This window comes from Parus major, chromosome 6 (genome assembly GCF_001522545.3).
Source record: "Parus major isolate Abel chromosome 6, Parus_major1.1, whole genome shotgun sequence".
In the NCBI taxonomy this organism is placed as follows: domain Eukaryota; kingdom Metazoa; phylum Chordata; class Aves; order Passeriformes; family Paridae; genus Parus; species Parus major.
The window spans coordinates 1,024,977-1,047,610 of record NC_031775.1 but is presented as its reverse complement, the minus strand read 5'-3'; the positions used below and the strand labels follow the sequence as shown (position 1 = coordinate 1,047,610).

At 45.5% G+C, this 22,634-nt stretch overlaps 1 protein-coding gene across 7 annotated transcripts; it reads right to left on the bottom strand.

The window, feature by feature from the left end:
• Positions 1–169: 169 nt before the first annotated feature.
• On the bottom strand, positions 170–22,518 carry PSAP (prosaposin). 7 transcript variants are annotated; one of them, XM_015633543.2, is made up of 16 exons: positions 22,412–22,518; positions 13,589–13,722; positions 12,531–12,605; positions 11,716–11,841; positions 11,266–11,460; positions 10,419–10,562; positions 9,847–9,903; positions 8,727–8,735; positions 7,559–7,627; positions 6,982–7,095; positions 6,111–6,206; positions 5,751–5,937; positions 5,448–5,599; positions 3,733–3,813; positions 3,090–3,197; positions 170–2,541 (listed from the first exon to the last, which is right to left on the bottom strand). In XM_015633543.2, the coding sequence occupies exons 1-16, from the start codon at positions 22,464–22,466 to the stop codon at positions 2,506–2,508; spliced, it is 1,638 nt and encodes a 545-aa protein (XP_015489029.1). In that variant the 5' UTR covers positions 22,467–22,518; the 3' UTR covers positions 170–2,505. The 7 variants fall into 7 exon arrangements, with proteins under 7 accessions (XP_015489029.1, XP_018862833.1, XP_015489035.1 ...); XM_019007288.2 differs by having other exon boundaries at positions 8,727–8,732; XM_015633549.3 differs by lacking the exon at positions 7,559–7,627 and having other exon boundaries at positions 8,727–8,732.
• Positions 22,519–22,634: the final 116 nt, after the last annotated feature.

Below are 22,634 nucleotides of genomic sequence, written 5' to 3'. Positions count from 1 at the left end.
GCTCAGCAGAACAAAGGCTTGATGGGACACGCAGCATAATGGGGAACCCGAATCCAATCGGTCCCAGATTCCCGGTGACACCTCGGGATGTGCCCTCTCCTGGCCCTGCAGCCCAGGGGAACCTCGACAAGAAGCTTTGCCAGTGAGGAAAATGAAACACACAAACTTGTCGGTTTACAGAAGTTTTTATTGTTCATTAAGGAAGCTTTTGTGCAAAAAACAAAGAAAAAAAAAAAAAGGAAAAAAAAAAAGAAAAAAAAAAACCAAGACAATGTTCTTTAGAAAGCAACTGCACAGTGTCCCCCCAGCATGACTCAAGCAGGTCGGGTGCCACGGTCCACAGGAAGGGAGAAAACTAAAGGGACTCCCAGCAGCAGCACAGGACTTCCCCTGCTTCACCTTGCCCAGCAGGTCACCAGCATGAATCCTACTAAAAACCCCGGGGAAACAAAACCTTCCTGGACCTGCCAAGTTGTCAATGCAGCCCCACCTCCCCCCAAGAAAGATCCACAGCATCCAGTTTAAAACAGCAAATGCCACGCTCTGTGCCGTGGTGTAACACAACCCTTCCCTCCAGGGCAGCGATGCCGAAGGGACAGAGCCCATCTCCTGTCTGCTCCATCCACCCCAGCTGGGATACACCACCAGAACAAGCCTGCCAGGACAGAAACATGCAGGTATTTTATATCTTTAGGGGAAATTTTCCTTTATTTTTTCCCCCCCCTCTTGTTTAAAGCCACAAGTGCTTCAGCATTCGGGAAACAGGGGAGAACAAACCTCTGTTGCCATCTGTCAGCACTGCCCAGGCTTTTAGTATGTACACAGATCAACTAAAAACCTGCAGTCCAGTGTTTCTCCTATGAAAAATACTTGACTTTGCTGCTACAGCATTGTTACTGGAGCTCCTGCACGCCCCACACACCACGGGAACAGCAGGAGTTACCAGCATCTTTCTGAACAAGACTGGAATTTTCAAAGCTCTGCACCTGCCCAGCTGCTCCTTCCCAAAAGTCTCCTCAGAGCTACTTCAGTGCCTCTGCTTTAGGGATTTCCTTGATCTATAAAGTGCACACCCAATGCAAGGTCTGTTCCAGGCCACACAAGCAGGATTCTCACTCCCAAGGACCCTTCACATCAAGGGCCTGCCATGTTCCCAGGGTAGCAGCCTGCCTTGAAGGCTTTTTTTTTTGAGGGGGGAGGTGGATTTCAGTCCATTTAAGTGGAATTTCAGGGAGCTGAGAAAGGCAGGCTGTCAAGTGTGCCAGCAGAGCTTCAAATACCTACTTCAGTGCTCCTACCACCTGCCATCTCTGCCTGCTGCATTTCCCAGCAGAAATGGGAACTGTGGATAACCATTCATCCCTCCAGTTACTCAGAAGGGTGTCAGTGAGAGTGGGTGGGCAGCAGTGGGAGGAGCCCCCAGGCCTCACAGCACCTCTCTCAAGCTTTAGGTGACTGAAATAGCCTGTGAGAAGAAAAGCTGATCAAGGAACAAACAGGTTTCTTCCACAAATCCCACCCTCAGTGCTGAACTGCCTTTGACACATTCCCAGCCCCTGCTGACTTGATCCTCCCTCCATCTTCCAGTGACAGCTCACGCTACCTCCTCAGCACCCAGCTGGCTGCTTGTGGGAAGCTGCAAGACCAAGCAGAATTGAGCAACTAGGATAAGAGAGAGAGGGAAAAAAAAAAAAGGGAGTCATTCCTCAGGTATGCCAGCATGCTTTGGGAAAACTGACATCCCACTGGACTGGGCTTGGCAGCAGAAGGGCTGTGCCAAGACCCAGCAGTCCAAGGAAATCAGAAGGATGTGACTGAAGGGTGAGGGAGGGTTTTCCTTAGCTGTAACAACAGCATGAGCCACAAGCGTGGTCACTCAGATGCAAAAGGCTGATCACTCAAAATGCATCTCTTCGAGTACCAGTGACTTTGAAAGTTAGCTGGGCACACAAAGCCCCCTCCTCTGCATCTGCAGAGCTTTGAAAATTCCAGCCAAAAGGATTCCCAGAGTCAACATTATCCCTTAAGAGTTCCCATACACACAGGAAAGAAAAATTCCAGCCGGATGTTAAAAATGCAAAGCATGTAAAATCTTCCCAATGCTGCCGACAGAAAGACATTTGAAAGTTTAGATGCTATCTTGCTTTTTTTTTTTTTAAAATTAAAAGATAATTGTCTCATTTCACCATCTCTGTCATTCTTCCCAGCACATAAAAAAGCACTTCAGCCTACCAATTGAGAAAAAAAAAATTAAATCTACAACACACTGACTATTTTTAGGAGCATAATGGGTTAAACTGTACAATCAGAAGTATCTTTGTTAGGTCAACAACGAAAATCTGATCCTTCAACAGCAGCACTGCTACAGGAGAGTTACAACAAAGGAACTTGAAGGTCAAATTGTTAATGAGGCAGAGAGGAGGGACAGGTGAGATACAGCTCTGCCAACCTCAGCCCACATTTCCTAAGAGCCATGGCAAACTTTCAGAACTGGAAATTCTTCTTCTAGTTCCACACATGACGTTTGCAGTGATCAACAGCCTAAAGGGGAAGAAATAGCTGATATTAGTGGAAAAAAGCCAGTTTGCAAACAAGCAGTTCAACGTCTTATCCCGAGCCAAGATCTTGGGAGCCAATCTGTTTTTCTTAAAGTAAGTGATTTCAAAGAGGACTAGAATAAATAACATCCTGAGCCCCATCAGCCAGGAGCTTTAGGAAAGAAGGCTGATGACCCTTAGCCATTAAGGCCTGGCAGAAAAAGCAATACTGGAAGCCAATTTTTAGAGCCAGCTGAGAGATTGTGACATGGTCTGCTGGCTGCAGGAACACTGACTAAATATAAAGCTGACACTGTACCTTGCCATAGATTCTGAAATACTAGCAGACAGGTGCGGGACACAAAAAGGAGGGGAAAGTCAGCTTTGAGAAAGCTAAGAGCTATGAACCACCCTCTGATAATCAAACTAAATGTTTGTGGTTTTTTTCAACTGGAATTCATCCACTTCAAAGTGCAGCAGAAGCCAAGAACAGCTCAGAAGGAGCTGTCAAAGATCAGCAGGAAACTGGAGGCAGAATGCTGCTCTACGTACGTTGCACTGAGCAGCAGTGTCCATGTTCTTACACCAGTAGCCAGGACCCCAGACACATGCATCATTCCCCAGGAGAGGCTCTTTGGCTGACTCACAGACTCCAAGTTTCTGGGAAAAGAGCAGCAGCACAGTCAGCACAGCTTTCAGGAGATCTCAAGTCCAGCCTTATGTCTGAGCCTCCACCTTGAGTGAGTGTGGAAGCTGCAGCCCCTCTCACCAAGGTCACACCTGCAGCTGAACCAGCAGCCCTGTAACCTGAGCCAGGGGAGAGTTAAGTTACTGGAACTCCTTCGTATCAAGTTTTGAAAAACCCATCTTCTAGAGAGAGAGAGACCTTTCTCAAGAAATGTCCCTTTTCTTCCCACCACATTCCCCAGGGCACATCACACCCTGGCACTGAGCCTCAGCAGTGGATAAACCACAGGCAGCTCTCTCCTTCTGCCCTTCCTTGTGCTGGGCTGGCAGTCAGACAGCTGCCCATTCAGGAAGCCCCAGGCCTTGCACAAGAGGCTTGCTCCAAGCATTCAGCACGCTGATTTTGATTCCAGCAGAGTTTCTGCATGCTGGGCACTGAAAGGCACCCAGGACAGCAGGCAGGACTGCATCAGAGCCCGTGCTCAATAAAACCAAACGCAATACTCACAGTACAAACAAAAGTGGGATCCATCACCTCTGCCAAGAGTTGCACAACCACGGGTTCATACTGTTCCACAAACTGCACACACTGTAACAAAACACAGGGTGAGAGACTCTCCTGCTACAGCCTCTGAAAGCAGAGCCATGTGTGGTACCCCAAACACCCCAACAACACAAGGATAAAGCAGAGGCTTGGGCTCTGCACATGGCAAAGGAAAAAGGCACTAATCACACAACTGCATCACTGTTCCTGCTAGCTCACACCTGCCTGCAGCTGTCTGTAGACACTCTATGAGGAGATAAGGGGTCACAAGGAGAAGAACCAAACAGGGCAGGCTTTGGGAAAAGAACCAAGCAGAAGAAGCTTTGACTCCTTTGAAAGCTTCGTCTCTGATCGTGGAGATCACGCCTGCCTCAAGAGGAAAGCACACAGAACCAGCTGGAGACAAACATCCTGAGCAGGACAGCAGCAAGGACTCCTAAGCACTTGTGCTCAAGTTATTCCCTCAGACAAGGCAGCAGGTAAGGCTGCCAGAACAACCTCTCTCCCTCTAGTGGAGAAGCTGGCTCCAGAGCTGAGGAAGATGCTACTGCTCCCAGCAGGGACAAACAGCACCAATTAATAAACCAACCACAGCTATTAAACAGCCTCACAGCAGGAAGAGCTGTTCCACAGCTGCTTTAAGCCTCTATATTTTAGCCCAAATAAACTTACAGGCAGCTGCCACTTGCTGATGCTCAGCAGCCACCTAATAAGATTTTCAGGTAAATCTTGATATCAGTGGTCCAACAGGTATCCCACTGGAATTACACCAGCCTACTTCAATTACTTCATTAATCCCCTGAAGAGGATAAGTGTTGAGGGGAAAAAAAAAAATAAAAGTAAAACCTTCAACTGTTCCCACCCACTGTTCTCAGAGGATTTCCAGGCAAACCTTTTCTGACTGCAAATTAGTACAACAATCCAGCCAGTCAATTCAGGCCCTAAAAAGCAGACATCTATTCAAGGGACTGCCAACCCCCAAGGATGGGAACTGAGCAAACCTAATCCCCCTGCACCCCAAACTCCTCCCAGCCTTTAGCAGAGAAGGCTGTTACAAAAACCAACAAGAGAAACTGCTCCCTGGTTTTCCCAGATACTCTGCAAGACATCCCTGCCTAGGGCAGGGGGGCTGGAATCAGACAGTCTTTAAGGTTCCAACCAAAACTATTCCAGGATTCTGTGTTTCATCCTTCTGGTCATCTCCACCTGCCTTGCCCTGACTGGGAGGCAGGCTGCCACACAGCAAGGTCTGCAAGGTCATTCAGCTGCCTCAGATCAAGCTTTTTCCCCCCTTTTTTTTTTTGCTCTACTGCACAGGAGAAGCTGCTATGCTTTGGTGCTCATCAGCAAAGGGAAAAACCTGTGCAGGATCAGGTTGCTGGACACAAGCCAGTCCCAGCTGCACCTGAGGACAGTTTGTCTCCAGCCAGAGACAAGGCACTTGGCCAAACACAGACACCTCTGTTAGGAGTACCTGGACATTTATAGCAGAAGCAGAGACACTTGAGAGACGGACCTAAAATTAGTATATAGACAGAATATCAGGTGAAACACTCAGAAAATGATGTTAAACATAACTGTTGCTGTTAGGACCTATGTAAACCCTGCAAATCAACAGGCACAGCTCCCAGCCACCAAGACCACAGCTTTTCAGTCTGCCTCCTGCACAAACACCTTACCTGCTCACTGACAGACTCTGGCAGGAAGTGACAGACTTTTTCCAGTAGAGCTTCAATTTCAGCTGTCGTGGCATTCTTCTCTAGCTCTTTGTCTGCATAAGACACCACCATCTTGCAGATATCACAGAAGCCACCTGCAGGTTTCACTACAACTGAGAAGGAAAATAAGAAACAAACCAAACATCAGTGCTTGGGTGGTACCCCCAAAAAAGAAAACAGGGAGCATCAGCAGTGTCCTCAAAAGGAGATCTCCTCATAGGTGAACCAGCTCATTTTGAGCATCACAGACCCCTCATCACCCACCTGGCAGCTGGGGAAGCTTGCTGGCTGCACAGCATTTCAGCATGGCACACACAGCTTCGGGATTTGTTGCCTCCAAGAGCATGTCAATCACAGCCTGGCCGTAGACCTCGATGAAGTCCTTGCACTGGTCCTTGACGCTTCCCGGGAACAGGCGGCAGACCACCTCCATCTCATGCACAATCTCCTCCTGAAGCACAGGGGAGGAGGAGTAAATGAGGGAGAGAAATTTTGGTTCATAAGCACACATTTTCTGTCCCACCCAGGACAGAAATTTTGCTGGAATTGTGAAAACAGGCAATAAAATTGCCTTTCCTCTCCCCTTCAGTCCAGGAAGTGGAACGATGCCCACCACTCACACACCTCTGTCTTGTTGCTCTCCAAGAGGCCGGTCACTTCTTTCACCATGGTCTCACAGATTTCACACAAGGAAAAAGTCTTCTCTTGAACTGAGGCCTTCTGAGTAGAAAGAAGAAATCCACAATAAATCAGCACTGCACCACATCTGACAGGGACAACTCTCAACAGCATTTACTTAGCTGCTCACTTTGGGCTGTATTCAAAAGGTCACACAGAACCCAAAACCAGCTTCAAATGTCTCAATAAAAAGCCTGTCTGAATGAACAGGCATTTTGTATGGCTAATTTTAGGACTACAAGCCCCAGGCTGTACAAGGAGTTGAATTTTGTAGACACAAAGAAAGAAGCAATCCCACAGAGACAGAAGTCAAGGGAAATGCACAGTGTTTTTTAAAATCCATTAACTGGGGACAACATTTCCTAGAATTGAGAGCACCCTGCTGTCTGCAAAAATAACCTTTGGAGAAGCCAAGGTGCTTCTTCAAACTCAAAGCTTCAGCATTCTGACTCTGATCCTTCATCTGCACAGGCAGAGTGCTGCCCCATTTTAAAAAGGGATAAAAGTACTACTCCAAACAAAGAGCAAAACTCAGACTGAGAGTTTACATTTAAGGTGTCATTCAGAACTGCTGGAAATAGAGTTCCCCTTTCAGTTCTGAGGCATTACCTTGTAGCTCTGTCTCAGTGTAGGCTCTGCTGTTCAAACAAATCAATCAGCTTTCCTACTTCACAAATCAGCATCAGAAACAAGAAAAGGCCAGGAATATACATGCAGGAAGACTTGGATTATTCTGTGCATGAAAGCTCATCATTTTCACCTAGCTTGCTGAACACTAAAGCAAAAAGGAAAGCAAAGTACAAAAAGCCCATCTTACCTCCACAATTTCCATTTTCACCTCATGAACCACCTGAGCTGGCACCAGAGGCTGAAGGGGAACAGACTTCACAGAAGCACAGAAGCCAACCATAGCACAAATGTCCTTTGGTTGCTGGAAAGAGATGTACAAGCAATTTTTTAGAATTCTACAAGTCTCTGCCCTTTCTACAGAGCCTGTGAGCAGGCACACAGAGCAAAATTTTAAAAGCCTCCAAGACAACTTAAAAATTTCATGACTACTTCTACTTCAAGAATTGCCAAAGCATTTGGTAAGGTTATAGGCAGGACAGCTACTGGATGGAATTTAGCAGATCCTGTTAAAGAGGAAGAGGTTGAAAACCCCATTTAAAAAACCATGTCCCATGAGCCCTTCAAAAGGAGTTGACTTAAGAGCTACCAACACCAAAACAAGCCACCAGCAGCATCACATCAGAGCTGCATCCACAAAGCTGCTCCCCAGATTTAAGTAATCAAGTAATCCAACAGGAAAGGCCAATTATCCTGACTTCAGAGTTCACCCAAAAGCTGAAAGAAATGCCTAGAAGAAAGGACCTCTTTCCTCATCCACAAACTACCTTCTTTAAAGCTGCCAGAAACATCACATTCTGCAAACAGAAACAGTTTCTCGCATTACTGAACACAGCCTACAAGAAACAAAAGTTGTGCTTGTTAAAACCCAAGCCTAGCCATTTGTACTGCAACAATTGAACTTGCAGTGTTCTCACAGTAAGAGAAAACAGCAAACAGAAACCAAGCCTGTAAAAAGGCTTTCTTTCTCGAAGAAATACACTCTTTATGCATTTCTTTTTTTGAAACATACATTACTAAATGCACAAAGAAATGCCAGACACGAGGCAAACTGCTCTAAGGAGGATACCCAAGGAGAGAAAGGCTGAACAGAGTAAGACACAAAACTTGCATTTTCCCACCTAAAGTCTACTTAAGCTAGAAAGAGACACCCTTGTTCCTACAGGTAAATTAGAAGATCACATCTCACCCTGTTACAAGCTTCCTACAGCAGAGGCTTGTCCCAGAGTTAATATTAATACATCATGCCACAATCTCATGCACAGGCAAAAGCAGCACCTCAGAGACACTGTGCTGCTTCAGACTACTCCAGGCAGCCCCTTTAAGTCAAGCCCTTGGGTTCATGCATTGTAAGAAGCAGTTCCAGGTATTAATGTTACAGCAACACCCACATACACACACGTGTTCCCTCACAGAGAGATGACAGACACAAGGTCCCATGGGACAGCTTAAATTAAAAGCCCAAATTGCTCTGGGAAGCCTTCATCTTTTCACTTCATATACTCCAAACATCTACACCATTGTCCTAGATTTAAAGGTTAACCAAGGGAAGACCTGGGGACAGCTTTGCTCAAGCCCTTTTGAGCCCAGACTTTAAACCAGCAGCTGCCAGGAGCCATTGGCATGCTTTTTCCACATCTATCCTTCTTCTGTAAGAGGGAGGATATTTTCTGCTCTACTGGCCAAAGCACAGTCAAGTTGAAATCTCAGTAGCACCAAGTGGTATCTGGAGCTGGAGGTAGGACTGATGCAGTGGAGGAAGCCTGCAGTCTTTCTCTTGTTTTAAATCACATAAATATCCCTTGTATCTGTCAGCACTGAGTACAATCACACACCGAGTGTACAGCTAAGAGAGCAAGAAGTGAACTACAAGCCCTTTAAAAGCCAAGGGTGAACTACAAGCAGGCTATCACCACAGGCACGTTGCTCACCTACCTGATCCTTCTGTTGACAGGGGAGATTGGAGACAGAGGAAGAAAGGAGAAATTGAAGAGAACAGTTACGAGAAAAAAAACCACATCAAGCCCTTGGAATTGCTTATGTTCTTTCCACAGAGATAATGGAACACGACACAGTCCCCACCCCAAAGATCCCCAGCCACAGCGACTCACATTTAATTGCACAGTGCTAAGCAGCATTATTCACTGGCAGTTATTAAGGCATCCTGGGCAAGACTACCTCCAGAGAGTCTGGACAACACTCAGATGCACACAAGATGTAGTCATATTCCAATTTCAGGTACGAACAACACACTGCATTGCAATGCTTAAAACGACAAACTAAGTGCTGTTGGAACAAACACTGACTTCCCCCTACCCCCCCAAAATGTTTAAGAAAGAGGATGAGCTTCTAAGTAGCCTTTAGCAACTGGAAAACAAAAAAGGCCACTGTGTTGCCAGACTCAGGTTCAAGTCAGCCACATATTCACCTGTAATTTGTTATGTCACCTGTGGCATGTACAGACTGCACTGTCTAAATAAAATGGCTGAGCCTTCCCTCAGCTCCCTGGATAAAGAGGTGCTATGTATGAGGTAAATGTATGCTGCTGCAGAAGGTACCACTCACTTTCCACAGCTCCTGCCAGGAGCCCAGAGAGCAGGAACCTTGAGACAGCAGTTCCAGAAGGATGTGTAGCCTTGCTTCCAGAAGACACCTTATCTCTCACTCATGAACTGATTTTGCAATACTGTGAGAAAGCCAACTGTAATATCCTTAACACATTTTGGAAAAGGGGGGAAGTGGTGTAAGCACAGGACTGAGATAAAAGAATATAAAGGAATATGTGTAACCTATCCTCCTATTTCAAAGGATTAGAGTGCCTTTTGCACTGCAGAAGTGGTTATAAAATGGAAGGAAACATGCTAAAGAAAGCATCCTGAAACTGAAATTACTACCCAATCCAACACCAAGTTCAAAGCATTAACACCAAAACTTACAGAGCAAGGGCTCTCCCCGAAGTTTTACTGCAGTGCATGTTTCCTGTTTCCAAAGAACTTAGCTACACAAGCCAGAAAAATGAACTAAGAGAGCAAATACTACACTCTGCTGATCTTACCATGTGCATCATCATCTGGATGGCCAAGTCAGAATACTCAGAGATGTAGGTCTTGCACTGCAGAGAGTGGGAAAAGAAAGTCTCGTGACTGTCAAACCACTTGTGCTGCAGAGTCCATCTGGAATTCTCTAATACATCTCAAGGAATTAATTTAGCTGCTCTACTGCATAACAACAGGTCTTTCAGAGCTTGGCCCAAATACAAGACGGTATTTCAGGTTACAAAACTGCTGCACAGATAACTGCTTAACCCTTTTCTCTTCCTCTCAGGGCAAAAAGCCCACCCCCCACTGATAGAACCACACTACCCACCCAGACCATTTTTGTGAAAAAGGCATTTTAGGGCTAGAAGCAATCTGGAGTCTTTCACCTCCTCCCCAGTCCCACACCAACTCTCCTGAACCAAGAAGTTTACAATTTCAGTGTTGTTATTGTTACACTGTGCTAACATGTGCAACAGTCTCCTTTGTGATATTAAAAAAAGAGAACATGATCTGGAGATTAAGGCACTGAGCAAACTATTTTATGTTTGCTTCCAGGAACAGACTCCTTCAATAAAAAAGGACAGTTTACCATATCGGACATCCCAGGTCCCAAACGGTCACATTCCTCCTTGGCATGAGCAACCAAAGACTTGACAAAAGAGGAGTTTGTCTTCACAGCTTCCTGAACATCAGTGACCAGCTGAATGCAATCCTGGCACACATCCCCACTGGCCTGGACAAAGAGTGAAAGGACACTGAAGTTGACACAGCTTCACATGACATGTTTTATAGAAGCTCCTGTTACTGCTGAGTTCTACAGGCTGGTCTGAGCTATGCACAAACTTCAGTAAATACTCTGGAGAATACTGTGAAGCCTGAACTAGAAGGGAGATGAGCTACTGCTGGTGTGTGCACCAGCCACTAGATGGAGATTAAGTATCTACTTGGCTCCAAAACCGAGATAATAGTTAAGATACCCAATCTTCAAATCTCTTGGTTTTGTTACAGACCACAATGGGGAGGTTTCTAAATCTGGCATAGATCTTACCTGCTCCACCCACAGCAGCTTGTTCTCAACCCACTCACTGCTCAACTCCCACACCCTGGGGTTTGCTGACAACACTCAGCCTCTGCACCCTAGTTCATTGCCTCATTTGCTCCCCCTTGTCAATGATTTGTTCTTTTTCAATCCAGTCTGTCACCTCTACATCCAGAGACAAATGCATCCCCTGAGGGGCACAGCTAGCAGGTTATACTGGAAGAGTCATTCTTCCTTTGAACCCTGCTGATAAGCTTTCTCACAGAAGATATCCTTTCCAGCAAGACCTGCTTGATCACCACAGTGCTGGATGGCAAAAGCATGGCACAAGACTTGCATTTGCAGACTGTAGGATTTAATCCGAGATTAAATGCTACAACAGCCCTGGCACCCTAACCTTAGGCTTCTGCTTGGGCTTGTCCTGAGGATAAAGGAGAAGAGGCACGTTAGCCATGAACGGGGATGCCAGCTCAGAGAAATCCAGCTCTGGGATCTTGTTGGTCTGGAGCTGCTTCTGGAGCTTCATTGCTGCAAGGTGCTTCTGCAGGGACTGGCACAGAGCGAGGGCACTGCACACAACCTCAGGTTTATCCTGGGGGAGACAAGACACACACATAAAACTCCAAACTGATGGCACTTTTGAAGTTCAGAGTAGACTGTCATTCAGCTGGAACACAGTAAGACAGGGAAAATGTTTCATAGCAAGGAAGGAGTCTTCAAACTAATAGTACCGGTGATCCACGCAGGGTTGAAGGATCATACGCACAATCTTAAGCGGAAGAGAAATTTGGGCATCAACAGGAACACAATTTTTAATGCCAACAGCTGGAAATCGTTATCTACTTACCAGCTCTTCCTTGATCATATCCATGATAACTGGTAGGTAGGAGTCCACAATTTCTTTGCACTCGGAGACGAGGCCTGGGTCGGGAAGAAACTCGCACGTCTTTTCCAAGTAAGAGCGGATCTCATCCTATGAAAGATGAGGTGAGCAGAGATAGATTATCTCCCTCTCAAATACTCCTTCCATTCCCAAAATGCACAATGCAAAGCCTGAAACAAGCTCCTCAGACTCAGGAAGGTCCAGGCAGCAATAGGCAAAACTAGAATGAATTTCTACACTACAAATCCATTTTCCCCAAGTCTGGACCTTCTTTGAGACCCTGCCAGTGCACAAGCAAGTCATACTGCTTGTGTGGCCTGCACAGTCCAGCCTTACCAGAACAGAACTTACAATTAAGAGGAGAAAGTGAACTTCTGGGCTCATGGGACAATGACCCATTTATACAAAGTATTCACAGGTTGACAAAAAAAAAGGGAAGCAGTGCCCAGAAACCAAAACAAAGGTCACTCAGTGTAACCACCCACTCCTAGAGACAGCAGTACCCCAGCTCTTAATATCAATGACCCCACTGGCACAAGAACGACTTTATTAAGCATCTACAGTCAGTCAGGGATGTGTTGAGGCATGGGAGGCTATAGAATTTGCTAATTTCTGAACCAGCAGTCTGTTTAAAAACCTTTTTCCATGCACTCTAGTCCCTTTCAACATCTGCTGCGCTTAGGTTAGGAAAACAACACAGACAACTCCTCTGCCCCCTCCCCACGAGATCTTGAAACCCAACAGTGTTTTGGGGTGAGGAGAAAAGGAGCTCTGCTTACCTCAGTGCCATTATCCTTTAAAACTTTGCCAGCAACCGTCACGAGCTCCTTACACAAGTCACAGGGAATACTGCTCTGGAGAGAGGAGCAGAGAGTTACTTGGAGAAAGAATTAAGTGTCTGAAAGAGCAGAGCGTGAACAACAACACGAAGAACAAACATGACATCTGGAATTAAGGAAGAAACACTGGTTGAGGCCAGGGTGGGAAGAGGTATTTCTAAACAAAGAGTGAGGCTATTTCAAGCATGTCCAGCTACAGTTTCATCAGTAAACCAATGCTCTGTGAAGAAGCTGGCATGCTACCACTTGCTCATTTCACCTCCTCCCAGTCCCTTGAAATACAAAGCTGACTGCCCCAAGACACCTTCTCCTTTTACCTTTTTCTTCAGAGAGTTCACACTTGCTAGAAATCTTACAACATTTCAGGCTGCTTCAGCCACTGTAGCTGTGCTCTGACATTCCTCCCTTCCCCTAACTTTCCTTAAAATGAATTATCTCTGCACAGACAAAGCCAATGTGGACTGAATGCATCTGTAAGTAAAACACCTTTTTCTCCCCTAGAAAATTGTGAAACAATACTTAAAAACTGCAGCTACATCTAGTAAAGCAGCCCTCACACTCAGTGCAACCTGAAAAGCTGCATTAAATGTAAGATTTGTACTATTATTTACTGTCATGCCTTCCATAATTTAGCATATGCTGCATCTTTTTGGGAGCCTTTGAGAAAGAACCCAAAGGAACACACAGCCTTTTCGTAACAATTGCTCAGGTTCAGAAAAGACTCCCACGAATTAGGAGTCAGTAATAATACAGAGGAACAAGTGAAATCCACTAGCTCCATTCCATACATTGCTGGGTGATTGTGCAACAGGTCACGGGAGAAGTCAGCAGACAAGTTGTGCAAGGAAAAGCAACCTTTATCCAGCGCCCAAATTAAGGCAAAGCAACCTCGGCAGAGTCGGATGCAGCACTTAACTCCAATCAGAGACTTGAGAAATCTTCCTCAGCGTGTGCAAAGCAGCCACCTGAGCCCCAGGTGGGCCTGGGAGCTCACTTACCACAGCAGGCTTGTTCCAGACGTTCTGCTGGCAGTGTTTGACTGCCCCGCACTGCGAGGCCGTGCGGATGCTCTGACACCACACCTCCGGCCCCTTCACGCACTCCTTCTGCCACAGGACAGGGCTGGCCACCGCTGCAAGAGGGAGCAAACACAATCAGCCTTGCCAGCTGCAAAGCAAGCAGGTTAACACCCTACAGAATAACCCTCCTGTTGATTAATGTTTTTCACATTTCAACCCAGAAATTTTTGATCTGTCCCAAACACGGGTTGCAGAATCAAATTAAAAAAATTTAAAAAAAAAACAAAACCCTGGAAAAGCTGTGAAGGTTGAACTCCCCGAGTCTCAGCACCTCAGCAAGTCCATTCCCATTCCATCTACCTTCTGTAACAAAGAAATTAAAACTCCCAAAATACAAAACCTCACTTTGCTTAGCACGCAAGAACTACTTCTTGAAAGAGAAAAAACTGCTCATTAAATTAATCTGCCCTACAGAGAGCTGATTCCCAAAGCTACGACCTCCCTGTTCTCCTGCCCTACTGGCCCTTCAGCTCTGAACCAGCTTGTAATTGGTGTCTGCATTCCTCCTCCCACATGAAGCATGCTGTTCTGACACAGCAAGTGAGAGAGTGAGGAAAGAAACTAGATTAGGAGCCACAACAATGTACACACTGCATGGAAGACTTCAGAGCAGGTACAGACCAAAACACTGACCATAAACAGAAAGCTTTAAGAATGTTCTGAAGGAATGTTCTATCATACTTTTTAAACTCACTAAATCTATTTAGACTTCCTTTTTCTCTCTTGGTCAGGTCTTCCAACTGTGTACAGAAAAATCTAAGGTGGGGAAAAAAATGTACCAGTCCTTTTTTGGACATTACCTCCCATCCCATGTGGGACTGCCATGCAACCTCTGAAGCTTTCAAGTAAGATACAGCAGAATACCTTTTCTGAACAGTCCTGGTAAAGAAATGTTAAGTATCTTCACTATGAGTAATTAGTAGGACAAGTGAATCAAATGCATGATTTTGCTGACTTCCCAAGCTTTTTTTTTTTTAATTGTGCTGCCTGGATCTGACACCAAACTTTTCTCAGTTCCTAAAAACATCCTATCTGTCAATAAGCTGTGTTTCACTATGCCCTACACTGCACTAACCAATCAAGAAACAACTCCTAAAATCCTGCAGCAGGCAGGCTCCAAAGAAATCCACCACAGTCCAAGCCTGCTGCCAAAGTTTACAAAAATTTTAAAAAAATAAACATAAAGCCAACCTGTTCAAACCTATTAGCTGTACAAGTGTGACATTTACACCAAATGCTGTTTGCACATCACAAAACCCTGCAAAATTACACTGTCAACCACAAGGCAGGAGTTCAGCTGTTTCATTTCTATGAAGATTCTAGTGAGGTTACAACAGACAATCACTTTCCCATTTCTCAAGCCCTGTTCTAGGCAATTAGAGGATCGATTTAGAGCTGAATTACCAGCACATCTACAAGGTACATGGCCAGCACTCATCAAACAGGAACATAAACACTGCTTTATGGGTGGCATTCTGCAGCCTTCTCAGCTGTTGATTTATAAAGCCTGTTTACACTGGATTTCAGAGGAATGACCCACTTATTTTTAGAAAAACGTGCTTTGCACGCCTGATTTTTTTTTTACACAGGAGCTTGAAGCTAGTTACCCTCTCTCCCAGTAAAAAAAAATTCATATTCATTGCATATTGTTACTGAACAGGACAGCACACTTGTAGTGCCTAGCAGACTGCAGGAGTAAGACTTCAAAGCTTCTAATAATGTATGGTTAGCAAAATATTTACAGCCTATTCTAAACTCCAGCATTATTGATCTGGAAGCCCTAAGAATAGTTAATTTTCAGAGTCAGACTGGCCAGCCAAAGAGCTGGCAGCTCTGGCAGCGTGACAATAAACAAGAATACACTTGGTTGAGGGAAAGTTGTTCTTCTCTTTCAGATACTGGCATTGAACAGGGGTAGGAAGGCTCTAGAAGGAAGAGTCAGGCTCTGAATGAAGTCAGTCCAGACCTGGACTTTAAACAGTGGAATCAAAGATTCCCAGCTATTTACAAGTACAGCTTTTAACCTGTGCCTTTATCAAAAGACAATTACTCCTCCTACACTGAAACATACTGTAAACTACAAAACTGAACTACACAACTCCAATAATAGTTATTCCAAGCAGTCTCTCAATCTCTTGATTTAGGAGAGTGGTTTAAAGCCAAATGGAAGCATTCATGCTGTAACTTGAATTGGTTTGATCAGGCTCTTAGTGAGCTTTCAGGTTTTGTCTGATGTTTTTACTTTTAAGATCCTGTCACTGTATGACTTTCCAGATCTGTAGCAGCTTCAGCACAAGAGTTCCCTCCTCCTCACAGCCTTAACAATAGATCATGACTAAGTGTATGACAAAAATCCTGTGCTTCACATTTATTCTTATTTATCAGCTTTGCTGGCTGTGTGTCAAGACAAGTCTAAATTTTATGTTTCCAGCACAGATCTTTCCAGTCAGACAGTGACTAAGCAAATTTGTTTGTTAGGGCCACACATGGCTGGCACGTTTTAGAGCAGCTACAGAATAAAGATGACACATGCTAATCATGGCTTCTTTTCTGACACCTTCCACAGTGACTTCAAACACAGTTAAATATTTATTATATTTTCATTCTGTATGATGGGGAAGTACTTTTGTGTGAAATGTTGTATCTAATATGAAAGGATGCAGCTTCATTGCAACAATATCCATCCTCCCTTTCTGAACATCCTGGGAAAAACAGAAGCAAAGCTAAAAAAAACTCTGCATTAATTCAGATCCTGCAGATTCAGAAAAGAACAGCTGTTACCACTTTTTCTCTTTTAGCTTGTTCTCCTGCTTAACTATGAAACAGAATTTTCCCCTCATATATTAACTTAAATTACTACAAAAATAAACATGTTAGTGAAGTGTGTTAAAACCTTGTGCTGTCTCAGAAAAAATACTTTTGAGTTTTAACTGTTCCCTCCAAATAGCCTTTGCTACAAAAGGAGCAACATCTTAACATGGTATTTCACATCCCCAGCACAGCAGCAACCCACGAGAAAGCAAAGCACCATCAGTTGCCTCACACAGCTCTCAGTGCTCGATGGATAAACCCAAGGGAATTAATTTCTTTGTTATCTCTGGCACCTCTTTATTTTAGATATTGTTCTTTACCTAAGGTCATCCATTTTTTTAATAGATTTCTCCTTTCTCTGTAGATCAGCTCTCAACAGTCTTTTAAGAGCTGCCCACCAAGACCTGTTCCCCTCATTTCCTGAGGTTCTTGCAAGGCAAGTTCTTGCATTTTCAGAGCATCAAACAACTTTATCTATGAAGGCCAAGGTGTTGTTTTACTCATCCTCTTCACAGGTTTCTCCCTGTTTGAACCACTCCAGATGTGGCTTCTTCAATCTAACTTAAAAAAAAACCAAAAAAAACAACAAAAAACACCCTTCGCTTTACCAAGTTTATCCTAACATACAGACTCAACTTTGGGAAGTAGAGTGATGGCCCCCTCAGAAATTATCACCTTTTCCACTTGGCTTATAGAGCCACACACATGAGAGCACAGCTCAGTTCTTCACTCCTCTCCAGGTAACAGGAACATAAAAGGAAGCAAGCTTATAATGTCTGGATTACCATTCTGCAAGGACAGCTGCAGGAAAACTGCCAGGCAATTATTACCTTTCTTGGAAAACACCTTCCCTTCCCTCAAGCATTTGTCTCTTCTTCCACACAGAGCAGTCTGAATTTTCAACCCTACATTTTCACAAAAACATCCTAAGAAATCCCCTCCAAAGCTGCACTGAAGCTACAAAAGAGACTTACAAGTTAACACCTTATGTAAGCATCAATGAACAGGGATTCTGAGGGGCCAGAGCAGATTCCCTAAAGAGCCAAAGGATGAACCAGGAAACAACCATCCAGAACACAAAGAAATTCAACCTGAAGACTCCAGCCTGCTCCAAACCCAACTGCTAGAAAAACCCTTTGTTACAGACAAATTAATCTGTAATTTGTAAAAAAAAATATACACAAGGAAGGAGTGAGCTGCTGTTCAACTCAATGGATTGAAGTAAAATGCAAAGATCATTCAGGGTGCTGTCAACTCTTATGCTTTTGTGACAGTCCAACCTGCCTAAGTGTATTAAGCTATTCATCAGGAAGGATGTTATTCCCAGGCTGTCCTACTTACAGTGTTAAAAAATAAAAACACAATTCATTATCTCCCAGAGACACCACAGACCAAGTGAATGCATCAGCCTCCGCCATCTGTGCTCTGTCACTGACTTTTCCCCAGGTCCTTTGAGACTTGCAAAAGCAAAGCCTGTTTAAGTTAAAGAAGTCAAGAGGGATCAACTTCTCTTCACCAAAGTTTACAAAGTGTCAAGAAGTGCAGGAGTGACCCCAACCTGAAGTTATCTGAAGGGCTCAACACTCCACAGCCTCTCTGGCAATTAATGAGTAAAACTTCAAAAGTTGTGACCACATCACACACCAGTGACTCTTGCCAAAGGGCTCCTAGGCCTCTGGATTAATGAAGCAGTAAAGTGACCACGACATCTGAGGGATTACAGGCAACATGAAGAAAAACTGAAGGAAACGTGGCTAGCTGTTACCAGCATTCCAGTTAAAAATGAGTCTTCCTGTCCAATATCTACTGATGGAAAACCAAGCTTGAAACTTTCCTAATTAGTGTGATGGGCAAGAAACAAGTTTGGAGTTAACACCACAACCAGGCTCTCCCTCAAAGCTGGGAACTCATTCTCATTTTGGCACGCTGCCTCTGCCTCAGGTGAACACAAGCATGGCATGAGAAGCAGTTTGTGCAGGTACAAGTAATCAGAATAAAGTTAAAGACAGCAGAGAACTGGATGAGCTGGGACAGTAGAAGTACTCCTAAATTGTCCTAGGTGACTGCAAAAGAATGATTTCCAAGCTGGCCAGATGTTGCCAAGCAAGGCCTGACTGCTGACATTTTTCTATGGCAGAATCCAGAAGAGATAAGTGGATGTTCAAGGGCACCTGGTAGTCATCAGGAGTAAGTGAACCCATAAAACACGCTAAGATATTCCCAAAAAGTTATGAGCAGCACTTTTCCCTGCAGAAGATGCCTGTAGAAATATTCTAAAATGTTTGGGGCATACTTGTGGTCCATCTCAATTCTTTCTGGTTTTGTTCTGAGGGTTTGTTGTTGGTTTTTGTTTTTTTTTGAGGGGACACAGGGGACAGATTTCATGCGAGTCTCTGCAGAAATCCTGTATTTAACATTCCTTTTTCACTAAACAAATACATCCACGGCACAAAGACTGGGAAAATCTGCTATCAGGCATCTGACACCAAACATTGCCCCATGACCAAATACAGAGAAGCACTGCCCTAAAATACATACACACACTTCAATGTACCCTTTTTTAATTGCAAGAGGAACTCTGATATTTTAGTAGCAGCAGCAACTGAATTGCATTTAAAAGCTGCTCCATTAAAAAAAACAAAAAACTGAAAGTAAATCCTTTAAGAAAAAAAAGAAACTTTTTTTGTTATAGAGTTCTAAGGCATTGCCCCCAAGCTGCTTTGAAGAATCAGATCTACATGAGATACAGAAACAAAAACCCACGGCAGGCAGCAGTAACTGGTCCTGCTTCCCCCACAGATACAAAACCAAGGTGTCCCTGCATTTTATATCAGAAAAGCCTTCCCTGAAATAGCACAGCCCAAGCTCCCGGGGAGGCTCAGCTGATATCAGGTGACACACCCAGTTTTGCTGACAAGCTCCCTCTCTCTCGCTCCAGCCTCCACATCCCCTGGGTGTTTGGAGGCTCCAGAGCAGCTCCAGTGCAGTGTGTGAGCAGGGCAGAGCTGCAGAAAGGGCTCGGGCAGCACTGGGCCAGGCGTGACTGGGAGCTGGCAGAAGGGCTGGCTCAGCTCCTCCAGACACAACCAACAGCAACCCTTTCTATTTATACCTGCCTGCTATAAACAAGGAGGGGATTGTGCAAGGGCAGGTTTACACAGGGCACATGACAGCTGCGCTATCAAAGCACCGGTTTCGCTATGTGACGGCCTGACACCGCCTCACAGACACAGTTACCCCTCCAAGAAAACACGGATTTTATTTCTATGCCATCACAGCACCATTTAGGTTGGAAAAAGCCTCCAAGATCACCAAGTCCAGCCTGTGACCAATCACCACCTTGTCATCCAGACCAGAGCACTGAGTCCAGACGTTTCTTGAACGCCTCCAGGGATGGTGGCTCCACTGCCTCCCTGGGTAGCCAATTCCAGCACCTTTCTCAGAAGGAATTTCTCCTCATTTCCAACCTGGACCAACCCTCCAGACCCTTCCCCAGCTCCATTCCCTTCTCTGGACACGCTCCAGCACCTCAGTGTCCTTCTTGCAGCGAAGGCCCAGAACTGCACACAAGATTTGAGGTGCGGCCTCGGCAGTGCCCAGCACAGGGGTCCCCCTGTCACTGCCCTGGTCATGCTGGACACACCACTGCTGGCACAGGACACCTCCCACTCTTCTCCTAATTTAATCTGCAGGGCTGGCTGCACCAGCCTGGCTTTGTTTTTTGGTTTTTTTCTGTTAGAAACCACATTCATATCATAACAAGCTTGCCAACTACAGAAGAGTCCAATTATCTGCCTTATCCATATCCTCAAGAAAATTCAAGTCAGGCTACAAATTTCCTGTATCCAGATGTTCTGACCAGTGTTTGCTGGAGGAATTACACATCAACTTGAATCCTACTTCCTTACAAGGTTTTAAGTCTACTCTTTTAGGGGAGGGGGGATGTGAAAAAAATCATATCCCCAAAGTTTTCACTTTCCACTCCCAGCTTAACTTTTAATTGAGCAAGAAGGGGGAAAATACTCAGTTAAATAGAAACCTAGTCGTGCTTTAACAGCACACCCAGCCTTCCTCCTCCCTGCCTCACAGACAAGGAATAATCAGAGTGCACATCAGTAGTCCGGAGATGCCAGGACCTGTACACCCTGCTTTAATTCCTCCGTGTCTCCCTTAAAGGGAAGATGCACAGAAGCCCTGTAAGTAGGTCAACCAAAAACCCTCACAGCCTGTAAGGCAGCCAAGCGACTCCATTAGGATCTGACAAGGGTGGCTGAATTTTTGCACAGCTAATTAGCCAGCTCGGCAGACAAAGACGGTGTTTGGGGCTGTCACAGCAAAATCTTCAAGAAAATCTGCACAGTAGGTGAGGCAATGAGCATTCATAACAGAACCCTGGTGAAAAAAGACAGCTGTTTATTTGTGTTAAAAGAGTGACTTCCTAAGGAAAAACAGGCCTGACTAGTCTCCTGCTACCCTCAGCTGCATACCAAGCCTCTAACAGGTAGGCCAAGTGAACTCTCACTGCTGAACTGGTTTCTCATTACAATTTCCCTAAATACACTAATGGGAAAGCTGGTGGATACTTCAAGGTGAAGCCTTTTCACTTTCACAGCGCAAAAAACTGCAATGATTTCAGCGATTTGGAAACAGTCCCAGAAGGAGTGGTAACTGATGGCAGCTAATTCAGCACAGAGCAGACTCAAAGGACACCGTGAAAGCACATAAACATGCAGAGTGAAAGCTGATATTTGCTTTCTTGCTTGAAAAGTCTGAAATAATCCATTAAACTGTCCACATATCAGCATACTAAACATATCTAGGGGAAGGTGTGCCTGTCCTCAGCAGAGGGTTGGAACCAGATGACCTTTAAGGTCCCTTCCATCCCAGGCCATTCTATGATTTTATGACAGTAAAACTACAATAAAGTACAAGTCTCACATACAACCTTGAAAAATTCCACAGGACTATTTACTATGCCAGCTGGTTACTCCTATGGCCTTTAAATAGTCAGTCGTGCTTTTTCTTTTCCCCTGACTTTTGAAATGCTGCAGGTTAAACTTGTGAGCAAATAAACTTTAATAAAAAAATAGTCTCATTTAGAAGAAAATTCTCGAAGTAACTGTGCACATCACTGTGTAAGTTTTTACATTCTAGGGTTTCTAGCTATCCCATCCTGCAGCCTAAAGGAGTATAACCATTCAAACTATGAATAATTTCTGTACCTGTATCAAGCTTCTGCAATGTACAAAACACAAGCACTGCATTTTCTAACCTCTGGTCCTACAGCGAAAGGGAGACGATCATCCATTCCCCCCCATCACTTCCACCTCAGCAACAACAGGTAACGAGACAGCGAGCAGCAAAACCGCTGGGATTTTCCATATGGAGCAGAACACAAGAGCAAAGCAACCTCCCGCCATCTGCAAGAGGATTAGCAGCCATCTATCCCTGAAGTGGCGGAGATAAACAGCGCTGCTGGCAGGGAAAAAACAGTCTCTCCCAATTGTCCCCAGCAGCGCGGGGTCCGAGCTGCCCGATTCGTGTCGGATTTGGGCGCACATCGAGCACGGTTCCATCGGGAAGTCACTTCCCTACCAGCAGCGGGAATGGCCGGATCCTCAGGGGGACTTCCCCCCTTCTCCCAGCCTTTCCCTGGCGCTATTTTTGGGCGACTCTCCCCTCCCCCAAACACAGCCTTTCCATCCCAGCCACCCCGAAGGCGCCCTCGAAACCCCCACCCTCCCTCATCGCTGCTTCCTCTGTTTGGGATCTGGGAGCGGGTCCTGCCGGGGGAATACAAACAGGACCGTCCTTCCCCCCTCCGCGCTGCCCTCCTCCCGGGAACGCTGGGCGCTCGCTGAACTGCTCCCCGAGCCCGCCGGGGCTAAGCTGGATGGGGAAGGGGCTCGGGAGGCGGAGGGCAGCGCTTACCGGCAGCCAGGAGCCCGAGAAGGCTGAGGAGCCCGAGGATCAGCGGCCGCGCCATTGCTTCCCCCTCCGTGCCCGCCTGCAATGCGGCGCCGCCGGCACCGCCCGCACCCGCCCTTATATAGGGGCAGGGGCGCGCACGCGCGCACACCGCCCCGGTCACGCGCAAGGGATGGCGGGAGCTGGGCGGGAGGAGCAGGGGGTGTGAGGGGCGTGAGGCGTCTGA